The sequence below is a fragment of the Xenopus laevis genome, chromosome 8S, assembly GCF_017654675.1.
Source record: "Xenopus laevis strain J_2021 chromosome 8S, Xenopus_laevis_v10.1, whole genome shotgun sequence".
Classification (NCBI taxonomy): Eukaryota; Metazoa; Chordata; class Amphibia; order Anura; family Pipidae; genus Xenopus; species Xenopus laevis.
Window position 1 is genome coordinate 82,218,568 of NC_054386.1, and position 24,281 is coordinate 82,242,848.

Sequence of the window (24,281 nt, forward strand, 5' to 3'; positions counted from 1 at the left end):
TAATAGGTACACTTTTGGTACATTGTGGAACGTATACGAAAGAAAACGTGTGCAACTTATACTCCCAGCAGCTCATGAATAACCTATTGTTGTTGAGTCGCTGGTAGTTGCAGTTCATTAACAGTTGGATGTAAATGCAGAAGGCAGAGATCCCATTTATAGATTTATCACATTTTCCTACTTGAATTCCATAACAATTTACTTTCTCTTCCCTGTGATTGTATCTGTTTTGCTATAGAATTGAAGTCTTATTATTATTTAAACAAAGAGGCAGGCACAGAGGTAGCCAATCCTTCCCCTCCATGTAAATATTTACAGAACGCGTCTCTATCCATCCATATTATATCCACGGCACGTCTTGTGTAAGGTCGTTTTTATTTCTCTTCCAATGCACTGGATAATGAAAGCTTTTTTTTTTTTTGTCTTTTATTCAATTTGTGTCAGCTATTGAGATGTGTTTCCTAGAGTACAAATTCATTTCAGAGCACTCCTTAACCAGAATGGCCACACTTTACAATGGCAAAGACTAGTAGCACTTTTGCAGACAGTTGGGGGCAGATTTATCAAGGGAATTTTTTAATTCAAATTTTATAGTTTATTTTAGTGTAATTCGACTAGGGAATAGTCCAAATTCGATTTGAATTATAGAAAAAAAAAATCGAAATTCTAATTTTTCAATTTATCATGTACTGTTCCTTTAAGAATTCAAATTTGACTATTCGCCATCTAAAACCTACCGAATTGGTGTTTTAGCCTATGGGGGACCTCCTACGATCAATTTGGAGTCATTTTGAAAACTTTTGATAGGACTTTTTTTTTTTTTGGGGTGAAAAACCTCGAACCAAATTCAATCGAATTCGATTCGAATTTGCGGCTTGATCCGATTCACCAGTTTTTAAAAAAGTCAATTTTTAAAAAAAATAAATTTCGATTGGTAGGTTTTTTTTTCGAATTTCGAGTTCATAAGAGTTGAAAGTTGAAACTTGAAATTCGACCCTTGATAAATCTGCCTCCTATTTTATATATTTAGGGGCATATTTATCAAAGGACGAATTTGAAAATCTTTGAAATTCGAATTCAAAAAGACCAAACGAAGTTGAGTCTAAGTTTTTTTTGCCCGAATAGGTCCATTTTCGATCGAATAGGTCCTTATTCGAATCGTACGAATCGAAGTAATAGCGCATTCGATCGAATTCGAAACAAAAAGTCCACCAATTGACTCCAAATGGGTTCTAGGAGGTTCCCCATAGGCTAAAACAGCAATTCGGCAGGTTTTAGATGGCAAATGGTCGAAGTCGTATTTTTAAAGAGACCGTACATGATAAATTTCGATATTCCCTATTTGAAGTACACAAAAAATAGCTTGAAATTCTAATTTTTTAAATTCGAAAATTCACCTCGACCTTTGATAAATCTGCCCCTTAATGTTGGACTCTTGGTTTCACTTTTTTTAATCTCTATCAATTTCACAATGGACACTTCAATTGCTTTGAGAATCTGTACAGTAGATGATTAGGATTTCCTGGATTCTGCACCTTCCTGTCAACGCAGCAATGATGGCAATATTTCTCTTAGGAAAAAAACTGCCATTATGAACGGTTTTCAAGACTTTACAATGTGACTGGTACAGAACAGATGAATAACCAAAAGAGATGAATCGGGAATAGCTTTCCAAAATCTAACCCACCAGGAATGGACCATGAGACTAAAGAACATTATTTTGATCATAAAGTCTGACTTTTTGGTTAAAACAGGACAGTCATTTTTATTTTTTTATTTTTTTTTTGGTCACCTGACTGCCCTATGCCCCTGTGTGTGTATATATAGTACTGCTAATTTAAATCTATAAATGATGTGTTACAATTTTTATATGACGTTAATATATAGAGATTCGATAAGAGGTTGTACTAAATTTGCAAAAATAAAGACTGCTTTTTTTTTTATACATTCTTTTAGAAATGAAAACTCTTGTTTTTTTTCCCCCTAGTGTTTTATACCATATATGACTGAAAGGGGGAAGATATTTTAAATGATAAATGAAGGGATGTGAAATATACTGTGGAAGATAGGTTAGAAAGGACCTGGGCATAGAAGGGGAAAATAAGGGGCCGATTTATCAAAGGCCTAGTTGAATTTTCAAATGAGAAAAATTCGAATTTCGAGCTATTTTATGTGTACTGCGACTAGGGAACAGTCCAAATTGGATTTGAAAAAAATTAGAATATCGAAATGTAGTGTCGCTTTATAAATTCGACAGACCATTCGCCATTGCGAATTGCTATTTTAGCCTATGGGGGACCTCCTAGAACCTATCTGGAGTCAATTGGTGGACTTTGAAAAACCGAAGTTTTTTTGGGGAAAAACTTTGAATCGAATTCGCACCTATTCGACAAAAAAAAACAACCATTTTTGACTTAATTTCGGTTTGTCTTTTTGAATTCCAATTTCGAAGTTTTTTTCAATTCGAACCTTGATAAATCTGCCCCTAAGTGTGAAGAGAACAAAAACAGCCAAGGAACCTTATATAAATAATTATACACCCAAGTCCGTTATTATGGAAGTGTTTTATTATTAGGCGTTAGGGGGCGTTTCCAATTTCTGTAAAAAGATGGGGACTGGTTGTAAACTCTATTTTAGACTTAAACATCTTTTGTAAAACCTTGGAAAAGAGCATTTTGTTTATTTTGCTCCAATAGATTGTTGCAAAAGTCATAAGGCAAATTTTTAAAGGCAGAATTAAAGCTTAAAGGGGTTGCTCACCTTTAAATGAACTTTTAGTATGACGTAGAGCGTGATATTCTGAGACAATTTGCAATTGGTTTTCATTTTTTTTTTTATTTGTGTTTTTTTCCAGTTATTTAACTTTTTATTCAGCCGCTTTTCAGATTGCTATTTCCGCAGTCTGGTTGCTAGGGCCCAAATTACCCTAACGACCATGCACTGATTTGAATAAGAGACTGGACTATGAATAGGAGAGGCCTAAATAGAGAGATGAGTGATGAAAAATAGCAATAACAATACATGTGTAGCCTAACAGAGCATTTGTTTTCGGATGGGGTCAGTGACCCCTGTTGGAAAGCTGGAAAGAGTCAGAAGAGAGCAGCAAATAATTCAATAACTATAAAAAAAGAATGAGGTTGAAAAGTTGCTTAGAATTCGCTATTCTATAACATATTAAAGTTAACTTTAAAGGGACAGGAACACCAAAAAATGAAAGTGATTTAAAAGAATGACAATAAACAGTAAGGGTAGGACTACACGGACATTTTCAGCACGATCCGATGCGTTGCGCCAAAACGCCGGCGACCAATTGCATGCAACGGAAATAAGGTAAGTGAATGCATTGTTGAATGAAGTCGCAGCGTTTATCCGGCGAAACACAACTGTCGGATGCAGCCACAGCGTGCAGCGTCTGTATCCCACGGTCGTGTCGGATCAACGATACAGAGATTGGACAGAGACAAGTTTTTTCTAATTTTGGTTCTGTACCACAATGAATTTTAAATGAAACAACTCAGATGCAGTTGAACTGCAGACTTTCAGCTTTAATTCAGTGGGTTGAACAAAAAGATTGCATAAAAATGTGAGGAACTAAAGTCTTTTTTTAACACAATCACTCTTTAAAGAACTGCAAAATTAGAAAAAAAGTTGTCTCTGTCCAAAGATTTATGGGCCTAACTGTAATTTGCTGCACTGGTACAACTGGGGGCACATTTACCAAGGGTCGAATTTTGACGTGGTAAAAATTCGAAATTCGACCATTGAATTGTAAAAATTCGATAGTCGAAGTTTTTTTTTTAATTTAGCAGTTTTTCGATCAAATTCAAATCGTTCGATCGAACGTAGAAATAGTTCGAATCGACTGATTGAAACGATTTAATCGATCGAACGGTTTTCAAAAAAAAAATTCGACTTCTAAAAACTTCTAGGAGGTCCCCATAGGCTAACATAGCAATCCGGCAGGTTTAAGGTGTCAAAGTCGAAGTTTTTTTTAAAGAGACAGTACTTCGATTTTCGAATGGTCAAATATTCAAAGTTTTTTCAATTCGAATCGAATTTTGGTCTATTCGATCAGAATTTAATTATCAGCCCTGTAACATCAGCTTATATTACAGACCAACCTCATTTTCTGCTGGATAATTAGTGACGACCCCTAAGCTTAGCTTCTCAACAGCTGCTCAGAGCCCACTGAGCATGTGAGTGTCACAGACACTCTTTACAAAATCCAAGATGGGGAATTTCTGTATAAACTAGATCATTACTACTGTAGCAATGCTGACCCTCTAGGCTGGCATTTCTCTAGCCATAATAATTTTTAGGGTTTATTTCTCCTTTAAATATTGACTGGACAAAATATTTAAAGAAAAGAATCTTACCAAACTGGAATATATATTTAAGTAAATATTGTCCTTTTACATCTCTTGCCTTGAGCCACCATTTTGTGATGGTCTGTGTGCTGCCTCAGAGATCACCTGACCAGAAACACTAACTCTTAGGGGGTTATTTATTAAAAGTCTGAATTTATCTCAATATTTTTACAAACTCCGATCAAATCCGCTGGGGTTTTTTGCGCTTATTTATTATTATATTTCCCTGAAAATTTGCTTTGCGGAAAAAAAAAAAATCTGATTTTCTCCGTTTTTTGGGATTTTTCCCATCCGATTATCACGATTTTTTCCAGATTTTTAACCCGAAAACTCTGGGGTACTGCACGAAACCCAGCGCACATCAAAAAAATCATTGGAACTTCTCCCACTGACTTATATAGAAACCTCGACAGGTCTGACATGCCGGATTTTTGATTCAGACTTTTCCATCCTCGGGGGTTTAATAAATTCCGAAAATTTTGTGATTCTTTTTTAAAAGTCCTATTTTATATATATATAAAAAAAAAAATCATGATTTTTTTTGTGATTTTTGCATTAAGAGTTTAGTAAATAACCCCGTAACTGTAACAGGAAGAAGCGAGGAAGCACAAGACAGAATACCTGGAATCTTCCAGACTGAATAACAGACTAGTCATGGATCAGTAAATAGATTTGCATTTATTATGTATACAGCAAAATAGACATTTGATGCAAATGAGAAGTGTAGGCTGGGAGGGACATGCCTGAGACGCAAGTTCAGATAAGGAAAAGCTGGAAGCGACAGTTTGTGCTCACACTGTATGACAGTCTCAGCTGCCCCATTTATGGAATGTCAGTCGAATTTGTTGCATTGTATTCAGCAACTAAACATCTTCCATAATAAAATTACTTAAAAAATAGATCTTATGTGGAATACTGAGAATTGTTTTTTTTGTTTAAATTGAGCTAAAGCTCAGATCATACGTGGTACAGATGCTAACTGGTCCCTTAACTTGTACCCACAGTATTTCCACTTCATGCCTCAGAAATGGTGGAAAGACAAAATATATAAGATGCCCAACAGTAACATTCATAAACATATGTGCAATGGATTCAGGAGATTGTCAGAAAATATATATTAGATACAGAGAGTCGGGTATGAGAACAGGAACTGCACTCACTTCTCATAGTAAAGCAAGTTCTTTGCCACTTTATTTTTGTTTCTTAAGGTCATAGACGTAACAATTACAATCTTTCCAAGAAAGATTGTTTGTTTCAATACACACGTGTAGAGCTGAATCGTCAGATATCCAGGTTGAAACAATAGAAATCTACCTGTATCTGATGATTCAGCAGTGGCCGATGTTCGGGTGTCTTCAAAGGAGCCCAATCAAAATTCTTCGCCCGGCCCAATTGACGAGCCAACCAATAGCCAAGTCTTCTGCTGATATCGGTATAAGTGAAGTAGAGCCAGACACTTGCAGATTTACTGCAAAAAGTTTTATTTCACTACATGTTTCGGGCAACGCCCTTCTGCTTTGCCCGAAACATGTCGTGAAATAAAACTTTTTGCAGTAAATCTGCAAGTGTCTGGCTCTACTTCACTTATACCGATATATTTGCCTTTTATGGACAAAGGCAGGGCAGAAGGCACGTAAAAGGCAACACTTGGAACCAGTTATTTATACAAAATTGACTTCTGCTGATATCGGTCGGCTCATCTCCCATCATATACGCACAGAATATCATAAGAAAATTTGTTTTGTACGATATTATCCGTGTGTCTATGGCCACCTTTAGGACAGAGACACACGAAGATTCGGGGAGATTTAGTCGCCCAGCGACAAATCACCTCTTCTTCGGTCGGCTAATCTCCCCGAACTTCCTTCCCGCCGGCTGGAATCTAAATCTCTGGCGGGATGGCACTCGGAACAATTTATTTACCGAAGTCGCCCGAAGTTTCCTCGTGAGTCAACTTCGGAAAACGAAGTGCTCTGAGTGCCTTCCTGCCGGCGATTTAGATTCTAGCTAGTGGGAAGGCTTTTCAGGGACATTAGTCGCCCGAAGAAGGGGCGATTTGTAGCCAGACGATTACATCTCCGCAAATCTTTGCGTGTCTCTGCCTTTACCCGCGGCTAAGCACCTGCTTCTGTTTTACTAAAAGAATTAAGTGCAGTTCCTATGCTGTAATGGGGATACCGAGCTGAATATCCAAGGAACAACGACACTGAATATTTCATCATATTTCATCAATTTACTTTAACCTCCTGCCATGACTACAGCCTAAATGAGCCTCTATCAGCCAGAACACTGCAATATACTTGACAGCAAGGTGATGTAGCCATAGGAACTATGATTCACATGTATAATCCACTGACATTTTGTGTTAATTGGGCCTTGAAAGAGAATGAATGGGCCGTGGAAATGAAGTGCTTAGTTTGGTCTGTCAGAAATAGTGAAGAGTTAGTAGACAAGGCAGAGGCACTGCAATACACATTCTTTGTCCTTACACTGCAATCTCATCAATTGAATCCCACACAGAATTACCTCAGATTCTCTAAATATTTGGAGTTAAAGCCAAAAAAAGGCCCAGTCAAGCAAAAGCCGCAAAGAGCACAAACACATTAGTGGGATTCTGAACGACACAGTTCTCAAATAGTCATTCACTGCTAGAGAAACTTTTTTGACCTTCAAATTAACCCAAAAAATCCTTTCATGGCAATGTATTATTCATGTAGAATACAAATCATTTGTCTTCAGTCTTTTACTGACACTTTCCCATTTTCGGATCTGAGGAAGCTGAAGAACAAGACGCTTTGATTTTGTTGCAAAAAGAAAGGATTGTGCTGAAAGTGAGCGGCATCTACATCTGATTCTTCACACTCTCAAAGCAAATGGATCAATTTATCATTAGCAAACTATTAGACTTACTCACACCACACTCACTTGTCTGTGCTCTATGTGTGAAAAGGGCCCGAATGAAGTAAGGAAATATTCTAGAATACAAAAATATCAGCCTATTGTTTAAGCCATTCTCCAATATAAATAATAATGAGCCGATTCCTTGGCTACTGAGATGAAGCAGAACATCACATTAATGGCGTATTGTAAAAATGACCCCTAATCCTTATCCAGTGGGAAAACTATAATGACTCTGGACCCACAGCGGAATATTATTAGAGCTTCCAATACCTTCAGCAAAATGACCTATTTCACACAATTGTACTGAAACTGCACAGCAAAGTCCCTTACGCAACTACACCTCAAAGCTTTGCTGGGCCCACTACCAGGATTCTCAAACATCACTGACCTTGCACTACACAAGCCCAAATTTAACACTCATCTTCCCCAAGCAACTCAAAGGGGTTGATGTCAGTGATTTTGTTTTTGTTGCCCCTTTTATGCGGAGACTGTGTGGGGGCCTCTTCTTCGTCCTCCTCTTCATCAGCATCACGGTCTTGTTCCTCTTCTTCCTCACCCGAGCTGGAGATCTCCTCCTCTTCCTCTTCTCGACCAGATGAAGGGTCATTATTGGCCTGGGCCTGGGCCTGGAAAGCCATTTCCTTGGTCTCAGGATGCTGTTGCCAGGCCTCTAAAAGAAAGAAATTTGGTGCCCAATAGTAAATATACAGCTGTGTTCAGAATAATAGCAATTCAACATCACTATCCTGGTCAATCACTGTTTTTGGTAGAAATTAGATTTCTACATGGCAAATAGTTTATGAGTAGGAGGAGTTATAAAAACCCAAACGACCCAACAGTCACAACATGCATGCTGCTGATTCTGTGTAATTGAATCATTAATTGAGGCTGGTTTAGAATAATAATAGCTTGTTCCAAATAATAGCAGTGTGGAGTTCAATTAGTGAGCTCATTTATTCTGTGAAATAAAACAGGTGTCAATTATGACTCTTATTTAAGGAAGGAAGGAGCAAATGTTGTGCATGTTGGTTATAGTGTATTTCTCTCTGCAAATCTGAGTAAAATGGGTCGTTCCAGACATTGCTCAGAACTGCGTACTTTGATTAAAAAGAGGAGAGGAGAAAACATATAAAGAAGTGCAGAAAATGATAGGACGCTCAGCTAAAATGCTTTCAAATGGCAACCAAATCTGAACGTGGAAGAAAATGGAAAACTACCATTTGAATGGATAGAAGAATAGACAAAATGGCAAAGACTCAGCTCCAGGAAGATCAAAGAAGGTCTAAAGTTCCCTGTGATACTGTTACAATTAGAAGTTGACTATGTGAAGCCAAACTATCGGCAAGAAGCCCCAACAAAGTCCCTTTAAAAAATATATGCTGAAGAGGTTACAATTTGCCAAAGACACAGTGACTGGCCTAAAGAGAAATGGTGCAACATTGTGTGGACTGATGAAACAAGATTGTTCTTTTTGGGTCTAGAGGCCACAGACAGTTTTTCTCAAACACTGAATTCAAGTCACAGTACAGAGTGAAGACAGTGAAACATGGTGGCACAAGCATCATGATATGGGGATGTTTCTCATACTCTGGTGTTGGGCCTATTTATCACATACCAGGGATCATGGATTAATTTCAATACATCTAAATACTTGAAGAGGTCATGTTGCCTTATGCCGAAGAGGAAATGTCCTTGAAATGGGAGTTTCAACAAGACACACCAGTAAATGAGCAACATCTTGGTTCCAGACCAACAAGATTGACGTTATGGAGTGGCCAGTCCAATTCCTGGACCTTAATCCAATAGAAAACTTGTGGGGTGACATCAAAATTGCTGTTTCTGAGGCAAAACCAAGAAATGCAGAAGAATAGTGGAATGTAACAGGTGCCAGAAGTTGGTGGACTCCATGTAACACAGATGTGCAGCAGTTCTCAGAAACCGATTATACAACTAAATATTAGTTCAGTGATTCAAAGGAAAGCGAAATCTTGTAACATTATTCAGTTTATACAGTGAATGTCGGAGTTAGTAAAGAAGAATGCAGACAACCTAATATTCCCTTTTCTTCACTTTCTGTAAAGGAATGACACAAATTCGATACATTTTTTGGAATAGAATGTGCAGTGTTCCCAATGCATTTTTGTGTATGGAAATAAAATATATTGGCAGGATTTTGAGCTTTAAACACACTGCTATTATTCTGAACATGTATGTCAGTGCCTCAATCAGTTGACACTAGCAACAGTGCCAATTTATAGAGTGGAAGAGAACAGTACTATGTAAGTTAAAGATTCCTTCAGCTTAAATGATGCACAATACCATCCGCTAATAGATACTGAAATAATGTAAAAGCTGTTAAAAAGCGTTCAATGCAGGCTAAACACAAGGACAGGACAAGCAAGAAGGATATGATGAAGGTTGAGTGTGAAAGCATAAAGAAGAAAATGACAGACTTTACCTTTTTGCTGAGAGTATTCTGGTGGTCTCATGCACAAGCAGAGACGCCCATCTACAGCAAGACGCAGAAGACTGTTAGCGGCCCGGTATGTGTCACTGCGAGAGGCCTTTGCTGTCTTGTAGCCACGCTTATCTGCCCAGGCTGAAAAAGAGGAGTGTTAAGGGAAAGTCCCAAGCATTACATTGTAATCGTTATTCACTGAGCAAAGAGCCAAACCTTCACAGATGTCCCACGCAGTCCAGCCTCCCTTTCCCCCGCTTGGCTGGGGTAATTTAAGCAGCTGAGGAACAGGTATATGACAGGAAAGGTAACCAATAGAGGTATAGGGTTCCTGAATCTGAGCAATTGGGTATATGCCTGCAAGGATCTAGGAAAAATAAATTAAAGCGTAGGGGAGTCAGTCTGAGGAAATTAAAAAAAAAAGTTTAAAAAAAGTGCGCTGGCTTTCCCCCCGTTTCCACTTAACCCCCCAGAATAGCACATTTGTAGTGTAGCACCGAGGGTGCGGAGTACTTTATCTACATGCAAACCTGCACACTCCCCCCCCTATGTTGCATACACAGAACTCGGACTCCTGATATTCACAAGAGATGCACCAGTGGAATCCACAAGTTAAGTATGGGTTTGCAAAGAGTTGTAGCATAAGGGTGCAGCCCACACAGATGGCACACAGGTCTGCAAGAAATCTTCAAATATTTTTTTAAGCAGAGTGCAATGCAACGTTTTGGGGAGAAAACCCTTTTGTCAAGCATGCAAACGTTGCATTGCACTCCGCTTAAAAATAAATATTTTTTTTGACAAAGGGGTTTTCTCGCCGAAACGTTGCATTGCACTCCTCTTAAAAATAAATATTTGAAGATTTCTTGCAGACCTGTGTGCCATCGGATCTTTCTTGCTGCAGGCCATAGTAAACCGCACAGTAACCAGAATCTGCCACATAAGCCTAAAGTTGGCCAGACACTTAGATCAGCTCGTTTAGGGAGGTCGCCAATCGAGCAAATCTTAACCCGATATGACCACTAACGGCAGGGTGATACTGGATTAATCTGTTAAGCCCTGGGACAATGATGTGAATGGGTGTCGATGGGTCGCAGTCGATATCTGCCCGATCTTTGGCCTGATATAGATCGGGGGGACCCTCGGAAGCCCCACACACGGGCAGATAAGGACCAATATCACCAGCTTTTTAGGCATAAAGGCCATGTTATATCCGGGCTTTACTTTAAGATGAGAAAAACTGCACTTTTAAGGTTAATATAGTAAATGAGATTGAATGTTACAAGTTTAATCATTTGCTAAATAATTGCTATTGAAGCTCAAGTTCATAGAAAGGTGAAAACACAATTCTAAAGCTGCCACCCCTCAGAAGGGAAATATAAATCCAGATTGGAGTAAAGCTGGCCATAGACGCACAGATTAGAACGTACGAATCCTCGATTCGTACTATTTTCAAATCGTGTGTGGAGTGTCCCGACATTCATCTTGCCATGCTGATTGGTCATTCAGTCGATCGGACAAGTCACATGACCAGGGGCAGCTGGGAAATTGACAAAATGTATAGCCCCATGTCAGATTTCAAAATTGAATATAAAAAAATCTGTTTGCTCTTTTGAGAAATGGATTTCAGTGCAGAATTCTGATGGAGCAACACTATTAACTGATTCATTTTGAAAACATTTTTTTTTCCCATGACAGTATCCCTTTAAGGAAAGATTCTAACATACAAATACCTGCTGTTGCCGATCTATCAGTGATGGAAAGATGAGTCCAGGACAGTCACAAAGCCGCACGGTAGGTGTTAGGTAATACGTCTGAAAGTATTTGGTGTGTCCTGGAGTCCGGGAGACACTTACTATCTTCTTGCCAACAAGCCCATTAATTAACGATGACTTACCCACATTAGGGAACCCTGTAAATTTAAGGAGATATTAGGAAACCCGAATCTCCGGCCAAAAGTATATACTCTGTATAATAATAAAAAACAAAAAACAAAACGTAGCAGATAATTTTATGGGAATTGATAGCAGAATTGTAAGGACCAGCTGTTGTGGGGAACTTACCCCCCCCCCCAAAGATCAAATCAAGTGCAACATTTTGATGGCTTCAGTCCTATCAAAGAAAATGAAGTAGCGGCAGATATTTGCAGTTTAAAATTTAAATCACATGAAAATGCCCTTGTGATCCCCCAACAGTCCTGTGTTTGTCCCATTCGGTGACACTCACCTATACAGCCGATGCTTAGCACTCCATCTTTATACAGCTCACTGCTGGGAGCCCCCAGTTCTGCATCAGTGATTTGATGGGACACAGCAGCATTTGATTTCTCTATCTCTTCATCTTGTTCCCTCTCCTCACTATCACACAAGGCTGAAGCGTCTCTCTCTATCTTCTCTCTCCAGCTTGTCAGGTCAACTGATGAACCATAAACAAACAAAAAAAATGTACCAAATCTCTTATCACCTCTTGTAATTAAATAGTTGTAATATGGTAATAATACATTTCCAAAATCAGTTTACCCCACATCCCCCCCCCCCGTTCTTTTCACCATTTAATTGTGTAGCCAGGACCTGGGGATGGACATCAGGTCCCCCATTCTGGTGCACAAACAAGATTCTGAGATAATGCAAAGTTTGCCTTAATAACAGTGTCTACAAAATGGCTCCTGCCTGCTTGCTATAATTATGAATTTCCAGACTGAAGGAAACAATGTATTAAACAATGTATTAAAATGATGTTACGCCGAGGACTGTTCTATGCAGAATGTGGAATTCTGTGACTTGCAAAGTACATGGTTAACACATGTAGTAACACACTTATAAAACGAAGAAGCCTCTTTTGGAGATTACAGTGCAGGACCCAGTATCTTTAAAGCACTTGTCCCCAAGTCAAGGTAAATGTAGTGATCTTCTTTTTTTAGTCTCCTGTTGGCAAGGTTACCAATCAAATCAACATTGCTTAATCTAAACGAACACATTCAAATGCTACAAAAGGGACACATCAATGGGTCAATGCAGTTTTCATCCAACTGTATTTTTAGATTGGCAGGTTGAATATTGGTCAGTTAGAATATGGTTTGACAAAATAAGGCAATAACCTGCTTCTTTAGGTAACAAGAAAATCCAGATGTCAGAATATACAATCACAAAAATACACCAGATTAAATAAATTAATACATTAGGGTGGTTAAAGTACTGTGGCCACATATATGGTGGAATAAGCTACCAATAGTCTAGAGTTGCTTATTAGCCACAAGGGGAAGAACATTTATCAAAGATCCATTTTCGAATTCTAGTTGATAAAAAAATTTGAAAATTCAGATTTCCAATTCGACCCTTAATAAATCTGCCCCAAAATGTAGATTTTAAAGGGGTATGGCAAAATATAATGAACCTGATCTAAAGAGTATGATATTCCACCAGACTGGCCCAATATTTCTATATAATAATCTTATAGTAGTAATACGCAGGTACCATCCAACCATAGCTATCAACCATGAAAAATTCCAGCAGGAAAAAAAAAGCAACCATTAGGCAAAATACTAAATCTTCCTCTGTAATGGATCTAATCTAAAGCGTATGATATTCCACTGGAGTGGCCCACAAGCAGTAGTATATAAGTAGAATCAATATTTCTATATAATAATCTTAATACGCAAGTACCATCCAACCATAGCTATCAACCATGAAAAATTCCAGCAAGAAAAAAAAAAAAAACACCACATTTTTTTTTTATTAACCATCTCACCGCTCTGCTTAATGGAGTTTATTATAAAAAAAATGTTACAGAAATGAGACCTCATCACCATTACCTTTCCCAGCTGTGATAACCTCACAGGCTCGCAGAAGCTGACTGGGACCCAGGGCTGAGCTCCAGACCCTGCGTTTCCTCCTACGTTTCTTAAATACTGAGAGGCAGAAGAAAAAACAATAAGATATAACCATGTTAGTAGAAAAAAAAATTTGAAACATACTACACAAATACAAGAAATGATGCAGTTTAACACTCAAGTTTTAAAACTATGTGTTAAAGATAGGGCATGTGTGGTGACTAAGGATGTAAACAAAAATCATTTAGGTACCTGCAGAGGGGTCCTGTTCCTCTTCGGGATGCCGGGGGTATGAAGTGAAACACACCACATGGACCTTGGGGAACTTGGCATGAAAGTAATGCTTCCAGGCTACCACCAGTGATGGAGGTGCTAAATCTGTTTTATTCAGAACCAGGACAAGAGATCTTCCTAATTCCTGCGTCACATAGTCATAAAGGGCAGGAGAAAAATGCAGAACCTGAAATAGGCAATTAGAAAAACTATAAAGTGCAGGCTAACAGGACACCTGTTAATTCCATATAAATAAATCTATAATGTCTCTATAAATCGACACACTCATTACACAGGTTGTTATGAGATTATATATATATATATATATATATATATATATATATATATATATATATATATATATATATATATATATATATATATATATATATATATATATATATATATATATATATATATATAAAGTTTCACATAGAGCCGCACACCAATTTCTTCATCATAAATCAAGTGATATTTATTTGCATAGATTCGTTTTCCAACGTTTCGGCCCTCTTTAGGGCCTTTATCAAGGATATATATATAGACCAAAAATACTGTACAAAAACCGCACTCACAGGACTTTATACAGGTGCAAAAAAGATCTGTTTATTTTTTACGACGTTTCGGCTTCTTTTACTGAAGCCTTTTTCAAGTGGTGTGCACAGTGCAAACAACAAACAATATTTAAACACAAAAATGGCGCCAAGACACATCCCGTGACGTCATAGCATCATGTGGGCGTCACTAAGTGAAGGTGTATAAACATAAGCATAATGAAATCTCTTTCCTCCTATAAGGGAGTGCTTAGAGTGTCCAGGAAAAAACAGTTTAGTGGCATTCTACACGATTGCCTCCAAATGTGCTGAGGATCGTGTACATCATAGTGCTAAAAGAAAACCCTCTCCGTGACCTTGGTGCGCTAAGTGCTGATCATCACTTACCCCAGAGACCCGTGAGTAGCAGAAGGAATCCGCTCTGTATCGCCTTAATGCGAGGAGGCGCCATCCACAGACGCGGCCAGACACCCCATCCCGCCACTTGCGAGACCCGCCAGGTTTCCTGCTGCCGGTGCACACCGATCTCCCGTTGTGTCTCCATACTAGGATCCGCCTCCTTTCAAAAGGAGGGCGGGGCCTTCACGCAACATCTGTGGGCCCTGTAGTCAATGTACAGGATGCTTCACTCACTGTAACTGCTCGCCCAGCCTGTATATATTGAGTCACGCCAGGGAGTTAAAGTTAGGTAGAGAATAAACCCCACTCCGCTTATCCCCCCTAGCACGAACATTCCAGTAGGCAGTAGGGCTCAATCGCAGTATAGTGTTAGTTCAAGGCGATACAGAGCGGATTCCTTCTGCTACTCACGGGTCTCTGGGGTAAGTGATGATCAGCACTTAGTGCACCAAGGTCACGGAGATGTACACGATCCTCAGCACATTTGGAGGCAATCGTGTAGAATGCCACTAAACTGTTTTTTCCTGGACACTCTAAGCACTCCCTTATAGGAGGAAAGAGATTTCATTATGCTATGTTTATACACCTTCACTTAGTGACACCCACATGATGCTATGACGTCACGGGATGTGTCTTGGCGCCATTTTTGTGTTTAAATATTGTTTGTTGTTTGCACTGTGCACACCACTTGAAAAAGGCTTCAGTAAGAGAAGCCGAAACGTCGTAAAAAATAAACAGATCTTTTTTGCACCTGTATAAAGTCCTGTGAGTGCGGTTTTTGTACAGTATTTTTGGTCTTCATAATCTTTGAATACTGCACCCAGGCAGCTATTTTTGTGCATGAGTGCTCCAGTATTGTGAGTATATATATATATATATATATATATATATATATATATATATATATATATATATATATATATATATATATATAGTGAATAAAGTACCCCCTCTTGTAAAATATAAGGATATTATAAGTTACCGAGGAGTTTCATGACCATATAAAAACACGAGGCCGAAGGCCGAGTGTTTTTATACAGGTCATGGAACTCCGAGGTAACTTCTAATATCCTCATATTTTACAACTGGGGGTACTTTATTTATTATAATACACAAGTTTCAGTGAGTCATGTGACAGAAATGACATCAGAACTCACCGTTTATAACTGATGACATCAGAACTCACCATTTATAAGGATATAATTTACAGGATATTCATGGCTTTTGTGTAATATATATATATATATATATATATATATATATATATATATATATATATATATATATATATATATATATATATATATATATATATATATATATATATATATATATATATATTACACAAAAGCCATGAATATCCTATATAATATCAATATATATATATATATATATATATATATATATATATATATATATATATATATATATATATAGAGTAAGAAGGATCATTATTCGACGTTTCGGTCCCACCTGGGGACCTTTTTCCTTGAAACGTCGGATTATGATGTAAAAACAAATTTTTCTTCACATGAATATAGTGAGTGCTGATCCTTCTTACTCTATCCTGAATTTGATCATGCACCACGGACCAGTTCAATGATCAGAGTGCTGGTACTGCGGGATATATATATATGGACAAACAATCCCTGTTTTGTTTAAAGGGTAAGGCATTTTTCAGTAGCAGTATGCACAAAATGTCTCTGTCTTAAATATATTGATAATGGGTTGAGTGCTGAGGACTCTTGTAATTGTCTATATGTAAAGAAGAGGAGGCAGAGCTGTAGGTACCACAGAGGTATTTATTTCTGGCACATTCCAGTACATACAGGATCATGTCTGGCATATTATTCTTTTTCCTTCTTCTTACCAAATAATATCTGCGTTCACCAACTAATGGTATGTTTAACATGAATAAATACTTACTGGATGTCTAATGTCTGTTATTAGTAGGATTATATCGGACATCTCTAAAACCCTCCAGAGTTGACGCCATGTCTACAAAAAAAAAATGAAATCCAAATAATCTAAAGAAATGGTGTTACAGAAAGGAATGCAACAGAAGCACACCAGAACAGAGAGATAGATATAGAGGAAGAAAAACAGGGCAGATAAAGCACAACCAACAATAAAGCTATACTTCAACAAACTATTATAGATACAAAAGACAATGGCTTGTGCAACCCCTGAGCTTTCTCTCCTTGGCTGTGGGTTTGTATCATACCTCTAAATTGTGATCAAAGTAACTAAGTTCTCGTGGGTTGTGACTTTCATAGATTTTCTGCAGGTATTCCTTAAAAGCTCTCTCTTCACGGGACTGCACTGCCTCCTTGCTCATCTCATAAGTCCAAGGTGGTCGTTTAGGAAAGTCCAGCGCTGATGAAAGGAAAAAGAAAAAGGATTTCGCATTGCCCTTCATTCTCAGCCACACTTTATAAATATCCTGCTAAAATGGTCTCCATCATTTGTGGAGAGAGATCCTGAAACATGTTCTAAAGACACTTGAAAGTAAAGATTTCTGAGAAAAGGTAAAACATGGTTGGGGGGCAGTACTACCCTGAAGAACAATTAGGATGAAAGCTTTTTTCATATATCAGATATTACTAGAACTGCAGGGTGACTGGCAATACCATGGTTTTTTTTCCCCCCCCTTTTTCTCTTGCCTAATGCTCTTCCAATTTTTCTCCATAACCATCATATCCCGTAACCAGCCCTCATTTTCTTTTCACACCATGTTTGTTGTTCATCTCAGTCCTCCTCCTTCCCCACTGTGACCTTATATGCAAAAATATTTTTCTCTACCAGCATCTTCTGCTGCAAATACTGTTCTTGACACAAAGTACTCAGTGGTTTGTCGGAATAAGACTCAGTCACTGCTCCAACATAATAAACGTCACTTTGTTTAGGAGAGAGCTGCTCTACTGCATAGTTTATGAATCCCTCATGTGTTGTCCAATCGTAGAGCAGTTTTCTTATGCTCTTAGAAGTTTGCCATAAAGTAAATTACAACTGAAATTAAATATGCGGGAGGCATAACAAATGTCTTCCAATGTCATTCATAGACGGGTCTGTTTTATAAAGTACTTTGTTTTTCTCTGTGCTGTTAAAGGGATTCTGTCGTGATTTTTACAATGTAGTTTTTATTTCTAAATGACACTATTTACACTGCTTTATGGCAGGCTGTTGTTTTTCCTTCTCAATGTAACTGAATGTATCTCAGTGGGACCTGGATTTTACTATTGAGTGCTGTTCTTAGATCTACCAGGCAGCTGTTATCTGGTTACCTTCCCATTGTTTTGTTATTAGGCTGCTGGGGGCGAAAGGGAGGGGGTTATATAACTCTTAACTTGCAGTACAGTAAAGAGTAATTGAAGTCTATCAGAGCACAAGTCACATGACTGGGGGCACCAGGGAAACTGACAATATGTCTAGCCCCATGTCAGATTTCAAAATGAAATATCAAAAAATCAATTTGCTCTTTTCAGATTTCAATGCAGAAGTCTGCTGGATCACTGTAGAACTGTACTGGCACAGTTTCTCTCTGTTACGGAGCTGCTATCTGGTTACCTTCAAATTGTTCTGTTTGGCTGCTGGGGAGGGAATGAAGGAGGGTGATATCACTCCAACTTGCAGTACAGCAGTAAAGAGTGACTGAAGTTTATCAGAGCACAAGTCACATGACTTAGGGAAAAAGACAATATATCGAGGGCTGGATTTCATGCCCGATCGCCCTTAGGCCTCCCAATACCACGTGGCCCTAGTGCCCGAACTCCCCCCTCCCCTGAGTGGACACGTCGAAGCACTGGGGAGCTGCGCGTCCTCATTTTGCCGCTCTGGGCCCGGACCTTGCCGCAAATCTGGGCCTGCACATGTCTAGCCCCATGTCAGATTTCAAAATTAAATATATAAAAAAAAAAATCTGTTTGCTGCTGGAGCAGCACTATTAACGGATACGTTTTCAAAAAAAGAAATTCCCATGACAGTATCCCTTTAAGTATAAGGCATTACAAGGTTATATTGTGGGTGGGTTATAAGGATCGACAATGAACATGTATAAGCTATTTAAAAAAAAAATGAAAAATAACTAACCTGAGCCTGGTCTGTAAATTTGATCTATGTGAACTTCCAGTTCAGACTCTGGAACTGGCTCAAGGATTTTCTCCTGAGCTATTTTCTTCCTTCGTTCAATTTCATCTTTGCTCTCCTTTTCAAAACAAAGTCTATATCTGTAATTTAAATACTGGAGTCACATTTGTTACACTGTAACCACGGAAAACTTACACAGCACTTACACAGTACAAGGGTAATGGAACATGGGGCACATTTTTAAAGGGGTGGTTTTTCTTTAAGTTACCATTTAGTATGTTACAGAGCTGCCAATTCTAAGCAACTTTTCAATTGGTCTTCATTTTTTTTTATTTAGTTTTTGAATTACTTCTTCTGACTCTTTCCAGTTTTCAAATGGGGGTCACTGACTCCATCTAAAAACAAGTGATCTGTAAGGAAACACTTTTATAGTTATTGATAATTTGTATTACTTATCTTTCTGTTCAGGCCTCTCCTATTCATATTCCAGTCTCTTACTGAAATTAGTGCATGGTTGCTAGGGGAATTTGGACCCTAGCAACCGGATGGCCAAAAATTGCAAATTGGAGAGCTGCTGAATAAAAAGCAAAATAACTCAAAATCCAGATATAATAAAAAATAAAAACCAATTGCAAATTGTCTCAGATTATCCCACTCTACATTATACTAAAAGTTAATTTAAAGGCTTACAAACCCTTTTAATAGTGCAGAAACATGGCACCAAAGTGTCTAAAACCAACTCTATAGCCTTGTGCTGATATTGTCGGACAGCCTTTGTCAGGTTATAGGTGTCTGGAAAAGCACGCTGATTTGTTTCTAGACAGTTATTGCCAGACAAGCACTGACATAAGCATAGTCATGCAATCTTAATGAAAATGTATTGGGGAAGGGTGGTTATAGGCATTTTGGAGCTAAGTTGTTTGGCTATAATGTAGCACCCAAAGCACCTGAAAGAAATTTCCCAAACGCTTGAGATGTTACCTATAACCCTGGGAACCATTGCAGTAGGAAGAAAACAAATCAGGGTAACATTTAATTGAATGATTATTTATTTTATTGGATACGTCAGGAAATAAATAAGTATGAAAAATGTCTTGTTATGAGCGAAGGGGGCCTGTCCAAATGGAGGATGGCCTATTGGGGGAGAAGCATAAACCCAAGTGTAAAAACCTGTAGTATACAGCACTATCATGACAGATAACTGCTGCTGTTTTTATTGACCTATTAAAGAATGTAAACATCGTGCCATTAAATTTTAAGATGTACATTTAATCCAGATTAATACATACTTTACGCATACAAAAATGAATTGCCATCAGCTTTACACTGCCTTTATTCCAGAGTGAGTACCTCTAGAAAAAAAAACTTAAATTTAAGACCACTGACCACTAACCTATGGAAGATAATACAAGTAAATAAAATAAATCAGCCAGTTTATGGCAGTGCTTATCATTGCAAGTCAGCAGTCACTAGGGTTGCCACGTTTTCTGGAAAGAAATACCGGCCTTCCTATATATTTATCTTTTTTCCCTATTAATTACATTGGGATCGACCATCATTTTTACCGCCAGGACAGTAAAATACCGGCCAGGCAGTCACACAACTATGTTATCATGACAGCAGCCAAGACAACTGAACTAACCTGCGGCCCTCAAGCTGTTGCTATACCTTTAAATTTTGTACCCTGCAACAGCCATTATGATCATTCACACTGATAACATAAGGAAAAGTAAAAGCTTACAAATTGGCCTAATATAGGTGTGTACTTCTAGGATTAGGATGTATAACACTACAGGGGTCATTTACAACCACAACGTTAAAAGTGTAATTTTGTCATAATGCACCATTTTTTTTTTAATACAATTCCAGTGTAACTGTGGCCACAAGTTGCACCGGACACATTTGTAGCCAATGGATTAAAATAAACAGTCTCTGAAAATCTTTGGTATCAGGATGTTAAAATGATATGCGCACCTTAAGAAAAGTCTTTAGGCACAAGTTTACTATGGCAACTGCAGAAAGCCACTGTGGTGCTAAGGCCACCTGGTGTTCTCTGAAAATGATATCCTAGTGGAGGTCGAGATGTAAAAAGCATTGTCTTTTCTGGTTACTGCATTATTTCCTGTCAGGTAATTAGTGAGTGAACATCCAAAATGGTGGTTCAAGGCAAAAGGGCAATATTTATTTTATGTTCAGAATGTATATCAGAGTACAGTTCTCCTTTAAGCAAGTTCAGCAGAGAGTTTTGAGGATGCATTGTAATGGAATAAGAAATCATGTTTTTATTTACAGGGTGGTAAATGTAGAGCTAATACGAAAAATGATGGTTGAAGGTAATACAATAAATGAATAACTAGGATAGAAAAGTATAAGCACATTAAGAAAGACTTACCATAAATGCAGTATGGGCATAAATAGGCCTTATTGTTTTAAAAATCACATTTGATATTTGTAAATTACTGTTAACTACCATAGACATAATGACATGCTCTCACACAAGAGTCACTATATATACATACATATATGTATTACTGAATCCCCGGGGCATAATGGGTAGATAGGTTAAGCCTTATGTTGCTGGACTGAATTCTGGGCTATGATAATATCCGAGTAGCAGTGCATAGAGAGTACGCTAATGGATAAATTATAATAAATTAACATAAAGAAATGAATTATGACACTTATCTTAATTACCAATAACTCGATAATCAATTAATGTTTAGTTAGTTAAAGGTGTGGTACATTTCAAAGAGTCCATTATAATGACTTGTGGCCTTGTACAATAGTGTTAACAATCTACTCAGAGATCGATACATTAGCAACTATGTTTCTATTTAGTGTTACAGGACGGATCAATTTAAGATTGCTATTTTGTGTCTTGTTTTTAACTTATGTGTATTTGTTGAATTCTACTTATATTGCATTTTAATGAATAGTATGTGTTTGTATAGTATATATATCTACAGTGACATTATTGAAGGGGGTCGTCCCAGTATGACGGTTAGATACGTCAGGGGGAATGCAGCTGTTTTTTCCCGCCATAGGTTGTATTTAAGGCATGTTCACTGTTGATTTGGCACTTTGAGATAGGCCTGTATTTGGGCCGAAACATCAGTCTTCTGCTTTTTAATAAAATAATTAGTTTAAAGTTAAGTCCTGAGAGTGTGGATCTTTCTAAAGGGATGAATAGATAGATAGATAGATAGACACACATAAATAAACAATCAAGCAACAAATTTGAGAGAGTGATTGTTCAAAAAGAAAAAAAAAAATTATGAATTGAAGGAGCAGCGCACCAAAAATAAAACTCTCATGCAGACCACCCCTAAACTACCCATAAGCCTCTGGGAAACACCGTCAAAAAGCAGAATATGTTTGTAACACCCACAGACCTGTTTGGGTCATAATTTTTCTCTCCTGGTTTGATTATCTGGGGCTGTTCATTAACTCCTCTGATTTGGGGTCTGAGGCTCTCACTGTCTGAAGTATCTGTGTTTTCCTCCCAACGATCTCTGCTCCCACTCCGACTGTTCGACTCAGCTCTGCCTTGCTCTGATGGCCCTGGCAGGACAGAAGAAAATCAGTATATCACCAGAACGCTTTATCACTCAGTTTTATACAAGTTTTTCATTTAACTACTACAAATTGTGTTTAAAGCAAATATCACCTTGAATGCTTTGCTTAAATGCTTTTCTATAAAGTGGACAGATCGCGATGCAAGTGAAATAAACGGAGGGACGTCGGCACACTAAAGCATAATATTTACGGACTTATTACGAAAAGCAAACACATGGGCCTTCTCTGGTATAGCGACGTATACAGATACAAAAGGAAAACTCACCTCTCTTTCGTTCTCGTTTATCCTGTAGCTGTTTTTTCTTCTGCTTGTTACTAAATGGCTTTTTGCGGGGCATGCCGATTTTATATAAGCCTGGAGTGAGCCACTCTAGGTACAATTTAGTAATTAAGATGCAGCACTTAAGTTTCAAATAACTGCCTGATCAGCACCAATTGCCAGATTGTCCTTTAGAATACTATTGCAGATTTCAGCTAGATGCTCTCACAATATTATTATTATATTGTGTGCTTCATACTTTGTACCAACATTCTCCTGAAACCTCACAGCCCATAAAGTGCCACAAGATCTAGAAGAAAGTTTGCCCTTGAATTCCTTTCAGCTGACAAGTTAATTCAAACTTTCTTCATTGTTTTCCACTGTACACTTTGCAGAGCACTCAGCAAAACAGCTTTGCAATGATACTTGTTTCTCTATTAAAATCCCCTTTCTTATGACAAGGTCTTTTTGCCCAAATTATGTTTAAAACGTCGGACAAGTATTAAGCACCCTTAAAACATTCGATTATTCTAAGCGCCTACAAGAGGAAAATACAAATATTGCTGTATTCGTTAAGGTTTTACAAATAAGTCACGACACAATGTGCCTCTATCTGCCTTGTTGACGAGCAACTGTCCTGTGCCTTCCACGCCTCGCTGTCCTGGCAAGAGTGCCCAATCGCAGCAAGAACATGTGTCAACCTTCCTTCCAGCGAGAGAAATACCCAATCAAAAGCGGCCAATAAACGTGTGAAGCGTTTCAAGCCTCGTTTTAGCCTCGCCTACATAAATACTACGTGTGACCAATACGAAGTAAGAATTTCGAACCGAGACTCGGTTCCAGTTCAGCGTTTCTCCAAAAGGAAATTGCGTTTCAAATTCTGGGCCAATAATAGGCAAATATTAACTATATCCGTTTGTGATAAGCACATAGCCAATCATAAAGCACAATACGTCCAACCATGTTAATCTCGCTAGACTCCAAACCATTCGCTTCATCCTTGTAAAATCCAATCCTATTGCTCGGCCCGCTTGAAAGAGGCGTTACTTCCTGGTTTTTCTGTTCGCAGATCTTTGGCATCTCTATGACACGTGAGGCTGCAGACCGGCTTCTGACATCACTGGCCTGGTCGTGACGTCAAAACGTCAGCCTTCCATTAGAGTGGTGGGAAGCCTGAGGTGGAACTAGGAGGAGGAGGTGAAGTAGAAGGAGGAGGTGAATGAGAAGAGGAGGAGGAGTAGGAGATGAATGAATGAGAAGAGGAGGAGAAAGGGAAAGAAACAGGTAATTAGAGGGATTGTAGTGCAGAGAGAAAAGGAATTGTAAATAATGGGAACAAGAGGACGATGATATGGTCCATATCTGTTATAAAGGACTGAGATGGGACAGTTACATTTGGGAAGGAATTGACTTCTAGAATTTATCTGGTCTCTATCAGCAGGGCCCGACTGGGAGAAAAAAAGCAGCCCACTTCAGGTATGGGATTGGTTATCTGGAAACCCATTATCCAGAAAGCTCTGAATTACGGAAAGGCCGTCTCCCATAGACTCCATTATAATCAAACAGACCAAATGTTTAAAAT

At 38.2% G+C, this 24,281-nt stretch overlaps 1 protein-coding gene across 1 annotated transcript; it reads right to left on the reverse strand.

The window, feature by feature from the left end:
• Window positions 1-6,580: 6,580 nt before the first annotated feature.
• gnl1.S (G protein nucleolar 1 (putative) S homeolog) lies at window positions 6,581-23,852 on the reverse strand. The gene is made up of 12 exons (XM_018233265.2): window positions 22,706-23,852; window positions 22,257-22,425; window positions 18,868-19,004; window positions 17,003-17,154; window positions 16,705-16,776; window positions 13,805-14,012; window positions 13,535-13,630; window positions 11,950-12,138; window positions 11,457-11,635; window positions 9,943-10,093; window positions 9,727-9,867; window positions 6,581-7,938 (listed from the first exon to the last, which is right to left on the reverse strand). Exons 1-12 carry the CDS (start codon window positions 22,776-22,778, stop codon window positions 7,679-7,681), a joined length of 1,827 nt encoding a protein of 608 aa, XP_018088754.1. The 5' UTR covers window positions 22,779-23,852; the 3' UTR covers window positions 6,581-7,678.
• Window positions 23,853-24,281: the final 429 nt, after the last annotated feature.